Genomic DNA, 12,612 nt, shown 5'->3' on the forward strand with positions numbered 1-12,612 from the left:
CTTTTAATGAAACTTATGTTGAACATAAATGAAGAAACACATTTCAGACAAGTGTTAAGCAGAAATTTGTATAATTCAAAGTATTGATATAACGATTTCTACTGCAAATTTACATCGGTTCCAAATATTGGTTATCAGTCGTCTTGATTACTAATAATTGGTAGTAATATCAGTCTTGAAAAACACATCTGTAAGTCACTTATTTATTTGATATATTCATTTATATAGTTTATTGACTCTCCAAGGCGAAATTGTCTGTTTTGCATGTTTCCAGTTTGTTCAGAAGCTGGGAGCTGATACTGTCGTGTAAACCTCTGACCCCAGCTCAAAGCCTTAAACTCTGAGACACCACGACACCATCTTTTGACAAAAAACAGTCTCTTGATGCATTTTGTATAGTCTAATAAACTAATATTGTAAAACAATCTGTGTGCACAATTCTGGTGGTAACATTAAACCCTTGTGATTTCTCATATTGGATGGGATGTGTTTATTGTTTCCATTGACAACAGTTTTTATGTAACAAGTAAAAAATTTTCATTCCTTCGCTAGAAGCTCATTTTTATTCAAGATCACTTTTCCCAGTAAAGTAAGTTGAGGGCAGTTTGTATTTTGAACTTCGTGGTTAGCTGTCTTCCGACCAACATCTACTTCCAATTAGAAGGAAACAGCATCTTTGGACATTTCCATAGACATGAACACACAACCATTGTGGTTGGCATAAGGTCAGATTCACATTGGTGTGTTTGTTGCCTTTGCATGACTAATGCTTAATATCTTTACCCTCAATCCATGCATTATATAAAAAAATGTACTTCTCTCTGCTTTTATCTCTGTGTAGAGGGTAGATGCTTCAATAGCTGTCTCTTTAATGAGATATCTGGGTTTTCTACAGCATTACAATGGGGTATGTAACCTACTGAAAAACATCTGGCTAACATTACAGTGTTATTATTAACACACGCCACCCCTGCATGATGCGCGCTGCCTGCCGTCTTCCTGACTGTTATGAATACGCGACTGACCCCAAAACAAAAATCTCGCGTGATCTAGCAGTACGAGATTACAGTATAGGGAGGGCTGCATGGAGAGCTGGAGAGACAAAACAAAAGCCCACACATTTCAACTAACAGGCGCTGGTCGCTTATTTTTTTGTAAACCAAAACAAATTTCATCCATTATTCATATAGATTTCAGTTCAACGGCAATATTACGAAAGTTTTGCATTATGCCCAGTAGCACGTCTTTGCTGGAGGCCGATGAGGGAGAGTCCGAGGTCCCCACCGCCGCTAGTGCATTGCTTTCGCCGGTATGGGCCTTGAGGGAGCACCTCGGCACCCAGAGCCAGACCTCCGAACAAGCAGATGAGAGCCTCTCCTTTCATCACCACCAGCTCCCATCGGTCTCCCATTTCAGCCTCCTCGGTACGGTCCTCGACTTGAAGCCCCTGCATCGGCCGCCCTCAGGAGATGAAGTGAACAAAACGGCAGCGCCCGAAGACGAAGAGCCAGAAGCTGTAGCCGCGATCCTCTGGCTGCACCGCTGGCTCGTTGCTAGCGCAGGCCCACCGACACCTCCCATCGGGGCCGGGTGGCTCCGTTGATGCCGTCCGGAATGGAGCCCCCGCACGTCGAGACAGTGTTGTGTACAACGGGACGAACGGGATGATACGGGGATCGGCGGTGGCGCGTTACCACCGGCTAACAGCATGGCGATGCTGCCGTCCGGCGTGACGGGGAGTCAGGCTACGAGGCCGAGCCTTCGCTGTTGTCTCGGCGAAGAGCGTCAACACAACCGAGTGTGTGGCCGTGCCCAGCTCCGAGCACGTCGCGGAGATCGTGGGCAGGCAGGGTGAGTTGTCCGTCGGGTGGCTCAGCTGGATTCATGAGCTAACATAAATTGCTAACTTGAGTTTGGACGAAACTTCTTGGGGTAAATAAGTCAAGCAGGAGTAAAGCAAGATATGACACAAATAAGCCTAAAACCGCAGGAGTCCATTTGGTTAGTTAAGTCATGTTAGAATTTACAGAAAAGGCACAATGATAAAAACGAATTATGTCGTTTATTTGTTCGCAGTGAGAACTACTGTTAGCCAACTAGTTAGTAATAAACTTATTGTTGCCATCCTCAGTTTTCTTAACGCGCTATTTTACCTAATTGGCTAGCATTTTGAAATCGCCATTGATGCTATGGGGGTTCTAAATAGCTCAATGTAGTTTAAAATGTTTTAAAATCTTATCTAATTAAACCAGACTGCAATTTAGCATCTTCAGCTACAACAGTTGAGCTAGCTTGAGAGCTGCTAGCTTAGCACTCCTCCTAACTGGGTCAACACCACCCTCGCCCAACACCCTCGAAGAAAAGTTTACCTAAGTTCTATAAACCAGCAGATACCCCGCGCTTTGACAGCTCTTCTGTATTATGGATGTTATATCTGCGCTTCGCTGACAGTGCTCTATCCTCGGCCGTGCCTTGTCGTGCTAAAGCAGGCTTGGCTTTGTCTCGGAGGAGAGCATAAAGAGCAGTGTGTGGTCACCATTGCTTTGCCACATCAGCTGCAGGTTATGGTTAGCTCCCGTGACATGAACAAGACGTATGATTTTAACCGAACACGTCTCGTTTTTATTAAACATCAAAACGCCTTTTATCGGGGCCTTTACTCAAACTTTGCATAAATCATTGGCAGTGTTGGGAGAGTGTTTTATGTCGTGTGGAGAGCAGTTGGGGGAGGGTGCACAGCCTGCGATGTTGACAACAACAGGGAAATGGCTCTGCTAATGATGTTGGACTCTCAACCACTGCTGAAAGGAATATTTAATTTATAAGCTATGCCAACTTTAAATGCCATTAATGACTGGAAACTTAAATGCGTTTGTCATTATCTTTTATTAGTTCATTTAAGAGATACCGGGTTTCAAAGTTTAATATACATATAATGTGGCAAACCTTTAAACTGAAGTGGAAATAGTCCAACTTTTTCTATTTTACTGATCCTTGCAGGCTGTAGATTAAGGCGCTCCGAGCTAAAACCAACACCTATATTAAGACACCGGTGAGGGGCGAGCAACCTGTCTTTGTCGTGACGGGCCGCAAAGAAGATGTGGCCATGGCAAAGAGGGAGATCCTGTCAGCAGCTGAGCACTTCTCCCTCATCAGAGCCTCTCGAAGCAAGCCGGGCCCTCCGTCGGCTGTAACCGGTTTAGGGGCCCCTGCTTTACACGGACAGACGACCATTCAGGTGTGCAAGTGAATCGTATTGGAATTTTGTGACATTCTTTTGCACAGAATCAGTGAATTGTGTTCAGTGAAAATGGGTGTTTGTCTTCTGTTCTGGATGTATTTGTCATTTAAAGTGGTGTATAGTGACTGGTTATGTCATTTCAACTCTACAGGTGCGGGTACCATATCGTGTTGTAGGATTGGTCGTGGGTCCCAAAGGTGGGTTTTTTACTCAGATATATGATGTGTGTCAAGTTGCTGGACATCAATGATGTTTGGAGATTGTATGAAATACAGGCACAGAGGATCCTAGCAAATATATGTATGGACAGGTGTGTGCGGACATAGACCAACAACAGCACATTGTAATTTAAGGCAAATGTTGTTTATAGTGTCAGATCAAATCTCATTATGTCTGGTGGAAGTGTACTTTTACATTTCTGAACAGCCCTTTGTTTATTTCTGAGCATGTAAGGAATTGTGAATTGTCTAAGGGATGTCCAAGTGAGTCTTTAGCTGCTTTTTGCCTCTGAGAGAGTCTAATATTTACAGCTTGATTCCAGAAGGTTGCGTTTTGCTCTTTAACCCTTCGCCCTGTTGACATTGTCACCTCAGTGGTCAGAAATCCCTGTGGTTGATTTGTAATTGAACCTCAGCGGTTCTCATCTATGTGCCATTAAAGCACTGAGAGTGAGGTAGCAAGTGAAAATGATGACAGATTTTAAAGTGGTGAAAAAGCAGTGTGCCACACGTACAGAAGCAAAAACACTGGAATTTGAATACTTAACATTGCAAGGATTGAAATCAGCATTGTTTGCTCATTAAATTGTGGCACATGAATTTGCAAATAGATACCTGAATTTGGTTTCTGTGCTTCTCTAGAAAGACATTCTCTCTTTCTTAGATATATGAAGTATTGACATTTGAAAAAGTTACTTCACTAGACTGGAACATAGTGTTGTGGTTAGGTGCTGGCCTTTTAGCCACGTGAGTCACCAGGACAGCTGCAGTTTAGTGCTGTAATTACTTCTTCCACTTTCAAAGTCAGATTTTATTATTGGAACGAAACGTGTAGTATAATTACTCAAACTATAATGCTGTCGTTGTGACTGTGCTGTCTTTTAAGCCGCAGTGAATAAGTGACAATGAAGCACATTGATCTGTTTCTGTTCTCTCTTTAATTTCTAATGTGAATTATTCATAAATATTACTACTATTTTGTTCTTGACGCTTAGCTTCTTCACTTCTTTTCTCTATTTTTTCATGCTTTCAGAAATGATCTACATACTATCTGTAAATAATTGTAATGATGCAGCCATGTGGCATTGTGACCACAGCAGTTACACACCTGGTATTCAATGGAAAGATTTTTAAAGGGGAACTTCGTTTTTTTCAACCTGGGGGTCTGTTTTCATATGTGATTTCATACATGTGAGTGATGGAGAAATTAATTTTTGACGTAGCTCCAGTATTTACCCAGGCAGGCAGCTTTGGAGCTCAGCTAGCGAAAAGTATGGGGCAACTGGCCCCCCCGCATCACAGTGCGCCCTAACGTGCTTTTTCCCCCCACTGACCGGCTCGGATAGTCTCAACGAGTGTCCCACAACATACTAGAGATGAGAAGTGAACGGATTGCCGAAGTTTTTACGTCGAAGTGCATCAACTGGAGTTTCAGGGTCCATTTGTAAAACGTTTAGCCACAACTTTAGCGTTTCCTTCTCTGAGTACGGTAGTCTGTGAAAGCTGCGTGAAGTGTAGCACACCATTCTGTTGCCACAACTCGAAAATGCGCACTGACGACCCATTAGTTTTACCAGGTTTAGAAAAAACTAACTGTTCTGTAATCTGACACAAAATCGCTCCACTCATCTCTCTTCACCTGAGGCACACAGCTGTTCCCCCACTGGTGTTTTGGCGCGAGCTATCGCGCGATTTCGGAATGAGATTTGTTTTCTAGTGTCCCGAGATTTGGATACAGACCACAACAAATAGCGATCGCCAGGTAATGTGGAGGTTTTCGTTCACTTCTCATCTCTAGTATGTTGTGGGACACTCGTTGAGGCTATCCAAGCTGTCAGTGTGGGGAAAAAAGCACGTTAGGGCGGACTTTGACGTGGGGGGCCAGTTGCCCCATACTTTTCGCTAGCTGAGCTGCTAAGCTGCCTGCCTGGTTAAATACTGGAGCTATGTCAAAAATTCATTTCTCCATCACTCACATGTATGAAATCACATATGAAAACAAACCTCAGGTTGACAAAAAACCGAAGTTCCCCTTTAAGTACCAGAGTTGATTTGATTTATATTTCAGGGGCAACCATCAAACGTATTCAGCAGCAGACCCACACCTACATCGTGACGCCGAGTCGTGACAAAGAGCCAGTGTTTGAGGTCACCGGGATGCCGGAGAACGTGGACCGGGCGAGGGAGGAGATAGAGGCGCACATCGCCCTCCGCACTGGAACCTGCGGGGGCATTGAGGCTCCAGGTGTTGACAACAATGACTTTCAGTTCAACGGGACAGATGTCAGCTTTGAGACCTCTGCGATGGCCATTGGGTTGGGGGAGGCCGGGTGGCTCCACGCAGGTGCATCATCACCGAGTGGTGGTAACTTGCTGCCAGTGAGCATCAACGGTACTCAGCGAGTCAATAGCAATATTAGCAGTGGTGTCAAGATGTCTTCCACCTACCGCAATGACAGCTCCAGTTCCCTGGGCAGCGGCTCCAGCTCAGCTGATTCTTTCTACGGCACTGGGAATGGTAACCGAATGGCAGATTTCAGCCCAACCTGCGGGTTTAATGCCAACGCTAACAACAACAACAACAGCAATGGTGGCAGTACGAGTTTCTGGTTTGGAGAGAACCTTCTTCCTGTTGGGTCTGAGGAGCTGGTCAGCCTTGGAGGTGGCAGCGGCGGCTCCTCCTCAGGATTTGACCCGTTAACCATTTCCACTGCCGCTGCCTCTCACCCTCCTGCACAGCCACACATCTGGAGCCCCTTTGTGGATCACCAGTCCCTCCAGGCCTTCGATGCTCTTCAGTCTCAGGTAGGTGAAATGCAGTTGGAACATCAAGGTCTCCTGCGCAGAAAGTAATAAAAAATCCTGCAGTTTAAAGCAATTTAAGGTTAATGTTTTGTGTTTTTATTGACGACGTGACGGTGTGAACTGGTTTGAAAATTGCAGTATCAAACCTGTTGTTGCAATAGTGGATAATCCAATTAACTGTCTCATATACAATGACAAACTGTTATTGTATTTAAATAGCAAATTACTTATCTAAAATATACCCAAATATACCTATTTTAAAGAAGTGTAATTGGCAATACATTAGCCCCTCTAAGTCCCTTTTAACCCTTTAAGCTTCAGTGTACCGCCGGCGGTACACCTACTAATTTGCATAGGAATTTCAAGAATGTCCGACGGGTGCAAACGCGCTTATACAAACACTATACACCGATGGAAAGCTTAGATTCTCATGAATCTGCCGGTATAAACCACTTTCAGATGCGATTACCACAGCGGGTGAGAAAAACACATTTGTCCGACAAAAAGAAATATTCATCCATCCGTTCTCTATACACGGCTTCAACGCACACAGCGCGACTTACATTTCCGGGTTCATTATTATACACAAAAAAAAAGATTCCACAAAAAACGGTCATAATCCAACCTTTTACATCAGATGACACAAGCCAGGAAACTATTTTATCCAAAACATGTCCTGAAGTCGGTATAAAATCCCCGAATCGGTCCTTTTCAAGGAAATGCACCTCGCGATGCCCGTCCAATATTCCCCGTATTTTTCGTAATTTTTTTTATTTAAAAATAGAATATTAGCGATTTTTTTGTACTGAAAACGGCTGGAAATGACTGAAGCTTAAAGGGTTAAAATTCATGATGACTATGCCTGTCTGTGTTACTTCTATAAATCTTGTGAGCTTATTTAGTACATTGGGCCAAAGTAATTTAATATCCTGACTGCGATGTGCACATCAGATAGCTGGTAGTGTGCGACACTTCAGGTTTAACCTAAAGTTTGGTTTCTGACAGTAACCACTTCAATCTACTTAACCTTTTTTTTCCATTAGTAAAAATAAATGCATCACATTTAAGAAAAAAAAAAATTTTTTTAGTCTTAAACTAAAAGTGTAAATGTGCTGTATTTTTATGTGGTTGTGTTTATATGATGGTTGTCATTGTTTGTTTCAGACCAGTCAACCTGGAACACCCCGGCTCTCTCCAACCTTCCCGGGGACAGAAGTCTTGGAGCATCCTCAGGCCCAGCGTGTCCACCGAGGGCCTTTCGGCTCGGCCGGGAACCTCGACGCCCACAGGTTCCCCTCTTACAGCTCAGCCTTCTCCTCTTCCAGTGAAAGCACCGCCTCATCATCCTCTCCTCCTGAATCCTCTCTCTCCTACCGACCGGGGCTTGGATTAGCGGGGAGAGGACAGGAGATATGCATCCACTGTATGGATAACCAGGTGATCGCTGCCTTGGTTCCTTGCGGCCATAACCTTTTCTGTCTAGATTGTGCCACCCAGATATGCCAGGGTCCAGAAGCTGTGTGCCCTGTGTGCCTGTCCCCGGCCACACAGGCCATTCAGCTCCGCAATATGTGATTTTAATCCATTTAATTTGATAGATGATGAGGGATCAGCCTCCTCAACACGTCTTATGTTTGGGGAACTTACAAAACTGACCCCGAATCAGTGTCTAGGTGTGACTTCACCCCAGCTTTGTCTAAGCTGGTGTTTGGTTGAGAGAGGTGAGGAAGAGTAGGTGAATAAGCAATGATGTGTATTTAGGGCATGGGTTAGGGTGTTCAGCCCGTTCATGTGCCTGCTATTGTGAAGTCTTCTTCCTTGATTGATTGATTGATTGATCAATGGGAGGGTTGGAAGCCCTCTATGTAGCATTGGGTGGGTTGGGATATCTATATCTATATCTATATATATATATATATATATATATTTTATTTTATTTTATTTTATTTTTTATTTTTTTTGCTCATCATGATCTTTGATTTATCTTTTTTTTTCTCCTTAAAACATTTAGTTACCAGTTTCTGGCTACCTATAATTTGAATTTCTTTTAAATCTATTTTGAATTTTATTTGAAACATACTGTTGGCTTTTGGTCACTGTTTATTTTGTCTACATCTCAAAAGTTTTATCCATTTTTAAAAATTTTTTTGCTGCTACAGTTTATGTGTTGAACTACGGCCCAGCCCCTTTGCCTCTCAATTATTGTGCTCATGGCAGGAAAACTTGGGAAGGAAAAACAGCGAGCACGTTTACATATAGTGGGTCCACACATATGACTGTGTATAAATTAACAGTATACTCCTGGTTACTACAACATTTGAATGCTGCAGTTAACTCGATTTAATGTACACATGCTACATCATCCTGTCAGGTTTCACTTTATCCCAGATAATTTATGTAAACATTATCAGGCTATTGACTTGTGTCTATGCTACTTTAAAGTTCTATGATGTTTACATTCTCCAGATTATAACTCAGAATTGCTGATATTACCGCTGTATTAATAAGCATGAACACACACCCCCGGATGAGTTTTTAAACCGAGCGGGTCAAACCTGCAACCGCAAAGTTGTCACACTCCAATGGCAACCTCTTGTTGCCTCAGGTCTCTTTCTTTCCCGTAATAGAACCAACCAGTGGGTAGCTCCTTTTTGTGCCAGGATGTTACCCCACTTCAGGAGCGCCCCGTTGCTTTCCATTTATACTTAAAATCAAGCTGTTTACGGTAAACTTGTGCCTAATTCCGTTCTGAGTAAACAAAAGAAACAACTGGTTCAGCGGACACACAGTGTTGCTTTGTCTTCAGACAAACTTGTGGCCTTTTTTGGAAAGCCTATATTTAACTGGCAACACTATCTACAAATCCAGATCTGGGCTTGAAAGAAAGCAAGCTGACAGACTGAAGTCTTAATGTATTTGACGAAGTTCCGTTTCTGAAAAGCATCTGGCTGGAACAAAGGTTATATCACAGGGATGCTTTCTTTTGCTTCCTATTTTATTGAGCCTTTCTTAAATATTTAGTACCCTGTTGCTTTATCTTACCCGCACCAAACACTCATTTAGTTTTTTTTTTTTTTTCTGTTTTCATATTTTTCCTGTCTCTTTCTTTTGCCTTTTTTCTTTATATCTCGATTACATCTTGGTATGGGAAACAATGTGCTGGTTTTCAGACAGAAATATGTGCACAGCTTGTGCTTTGGGTAACATTCCTCCTCCCTGGTATTGCAGTCACTTTCTCAGATGAAACGAGTACAGCTAATTACGCTTACTTAAACCTCACCTGAGAGCTGATATGAAGACAGCTGTGATCTGGAACAAATCCCCGCTCTGCACAGGCGGGTTGCTGATTTGCTTTTCACCACCTTAATAATCTGTGACTTGAATGTTGAACCGTGTACTGCTCCGCCCTGTGGCTGTCTCGTCACACCTAGTTGGTAAGCAATCAGTCAAATAATTCCATTGGGATGTAAAACTGAGATGAAGGCCATCCGCTGCTTTGCTCTGTAATCCCACATCTTGTCTGCCAGGCCTATGCAAAAATCATCTCCGTGTGTTTGCCACTCAATGAAGCACTATAAATTCACCTCCTCGGGTTTTAATTACAGAGCTCAAACAAACTTGAGCTTAAACTTTCAGACAGACACATCCCTTCCGTTTTTTTTCTACTACGTTTCAGTGTTAACCTTCAATACCTGCTTTAATGCATTGACGAGATGTCTCAATGGTACACACGTGGCTTCTGTGTTTCATCTCATATGCTGTCGTCCTGTGCACTACTTAAGCACAGCCTTACCCATGTCGTATCACACTATTGACTATTTGGGACAAGCACATCATGATTTCTTTTGGTTTTTTTCCCTCCCTTCGGTGCATGCATCTGTCCGTTCATTTTCCTGGAAAGCAGAGAAGAGGTACAAATTGGTGAAAATCATCTCAAATCTTAGCTTTAAACACCATTGTCTCGAGACTTTTTCAGGACTGAATGAGTCGACTGAACGTTTTGAAGGGGAAGCAGCTGGAATGATTTCATCTTGGACTGTGCGGACACTACAGAAGGTCAATACTGTTGCTTTGTTGTGTGGACATTGGACTGCAGTCCGTCGAGCATTCCAGCTGTAAACAGTATTTGGGAGATATTACATCGCTTAGCCGTGTTTCTTAAATATGATCTTTTTCGTGGGTGATTGAGCTTTCCTGAGGAAGTGGAACCAAACGGAGTCCCCAAAGTGCAAAAAACCCATCTGCTTCTGTCCCCTCGGGTCTTCTATCCGTCCCATTATTTTACTTCTCTCAGCTCTACGAAGGGTCGATTTCTTTTTGCTCTCTTTCTCTCTCTGAGGGAACGCAATACACTTGTCGGCCCTCACTTTATTGACATTTTTTGTGTATGTATTATATAATATTACTGTTAATGACTGATAAATATACAGAACTTATTTTTTATTTTGTTACATTTCATATATATACATAAATATATCTATATTAAAATGTTTACAATAAGATTTTTTAATTTTTTTTGTTTACTTTTCTCTGAGTGATAAAGTAAATGAAGAGTTGGAAAACACAGAAATGTTGCAGGAGAGTGTCAGTGCTATCTGCTTGTAGTCTAGTTAATAGTTTACAGTATTGATGATAATAGTATTGATAGCTGCCGTTTAAACCTAGTGGAAAATGGAATGTGCATCACGAGCATGTCTTCATAATTTACCGCCAATGTAAAAGATCACACTGCAAATGTAAAAAGGCCAAGGATTCAAGCTGCCTGTCCTGTCTGTACACCACCAAATTAAGAACGGTATACTATTAAAATGTATCTTAGATTATCTATATATAAATACATATATTGTTAAGCTGTACCAACGGTTCAAAGTATTTGCTAATTTTACTACACTTTTGTTATGTATATGTAGGGGGAGTCTTATGGCATATAAATTCTTCAAATTGAGTCAGGAGTTTAAAAGCAGACTATATTTTATAATGGCCTTTTAAGTTATTGCGGCCAAAGCACTGATATTATATATTTGCTGTAAAGAGAATTTAAGAGTTTTATTTTTCTGATATTAAAGTTACTTAATAAAGACGGTTTCATTTAAAGCCATGTCAGACTACTGTCATTCATTGATTACGCAAGATTGAATGGTTGATCCTGGTTCTATATTCTGCAGGATCCTTTCCAGGTTTTTTTTTTTACTTTATTTTTTTAAGTTCCACCAGAAGCAAACCAACACACTTATGAATTATCAGCTTGTAAGAGCCTTACAGGATATTAAGATTATCTGGTTTATGTTTGCACCAATAAAGAATGGCAATGGTGTGATTTTTCTTAGTCCGGCTGCTCCAACCTGCACCTGAGGGCCCCAGTGTGAAGAGGAAACACCAGATTTGAAATCCAAATTTGATTGTGACAGCTCTTGTTAAACAAAAAAAACAAAACAACAAAAACATGGCATATCCCAGCAGTTTTCAGTGTGCTGGGTTATGCTGAGTTAGGATTTCAATAAATTCCCCTCCTGCCTGGGCCTCAAATGTATTTGATATATGTTTAAAGTTGAATGATGGAAAGCAGATCACACTGTGTCTGTAGTCTGTTAAGGCATTTCACACCCACTCGTGTGCTTTTAGCTGAGGCTGACTAAACATCAGCTCCAGGTGGAGATATGCTTCCTCACAGCAGACATACCTCGTCTTGCTCTGTTCCAGTCAGGTGTGTCATTAGGCGACAACACACAATCAATCCCAGCACCTTGAAACTGAATGACCCAAAGGAAATTCAGCCCTAATTATTTAAACTTGTAATTTTCCTCCTCATGTTCTGCAAAAAGGCTGAAATGATGAAGGTGTAACTTTACTGCCTTCACGGGTTCAACAGAGCAGACAGGAGAGATGCCAAACAGCCTGTCAGTGGCAAAATAATTGAAATGTGTCACATTTTTCACTCACTGAGGACTCATTTTTCAATGTAATATGAAGTCCTGCACCTTTATAGAAACAGCCCAGCCATGAAGTAGTGAGAACTAAAAAAATGTCAGCATGACAGTTAGAATGCCATAAATTCTGTGAGTATCTGTTTCCCAAAACTGGAATCCAAGTCCAGCATTTTCCCCAGGTGTTCCTAATGCTGGAGAAAAGACAGCTCCACAACTATAGATATTTTATTACCTACATTTTTATTTGTTTCCATACTTGTCCACTATCAGCTGTGTGTAAAATAGTAGTCCCAGAAATTTTCATCACATGCCTGTTAGTGACTGCTCAGTTACTAACTTTTACAGTAAAAGTAAGCAGTATTGGCTGAGAGAAAAACAAGAATGGACTCACCTATGACATCTATAAGATCTGGCTGACTGT

The 12,612-nt window shown here is 41.9% G+C and overlaps 1 protein-coding gene and 1 pseudogene across 1 annotated transcript; both read left to right on the plus strand.

The window, feature by feature from the left end:
- The first annotated feature begins 1,069 nt into the window (after positions 1-1,069).
- Positions 1,070-2,051, plus strand: LOC127534674 (uncharacterized; annotated as a pseudogene).
- Positions 2,052-2,721: 670 nt separating this feature from the next.
- Positions 2,722-11,362, plus strand: LOC110953044 (RNA-binding E3 ubiquitin-protein ligase MEX3C-like). Its single transcript, XM_051950508.1, has 4 exons — positions 2,722-3,238; positions 3,393-3,438; positions 5,528-6,264; positions 7,429-11,362. Exons 1-4 carry the CDS (start codon positions 3,107-3,109, stop codon positions 7,837-7,839), a joined length of 1,326 nt encoding a protein of 441 aa, XP_051806468.1. The 5' UTR covers positions 2,722-3,106; the 3' UTR covers positions 7,840-11,362.
- The last annotated feature ends 1,250 nt before the right edge of the window (positions 11,363-12,612 follow it).

Source organism: Acanthochromis polyacanthus, chromosome 7, assembly GCF_021347895.1.
Source record: "Acanthochromis polyacanthus isolate Apoly-LR-REF ecotype Palm Island chromosome 7, KAUST_Apoly_ChrSc, whole genome shotgun sequence".
NCBI classification, from domain to species: domain Eukaryota; kingdom Metazoa; phylum Chordata; class Actinopteri; family Pomacentridae; genus Acanthochromis; species Acanthochromis polyacanthus.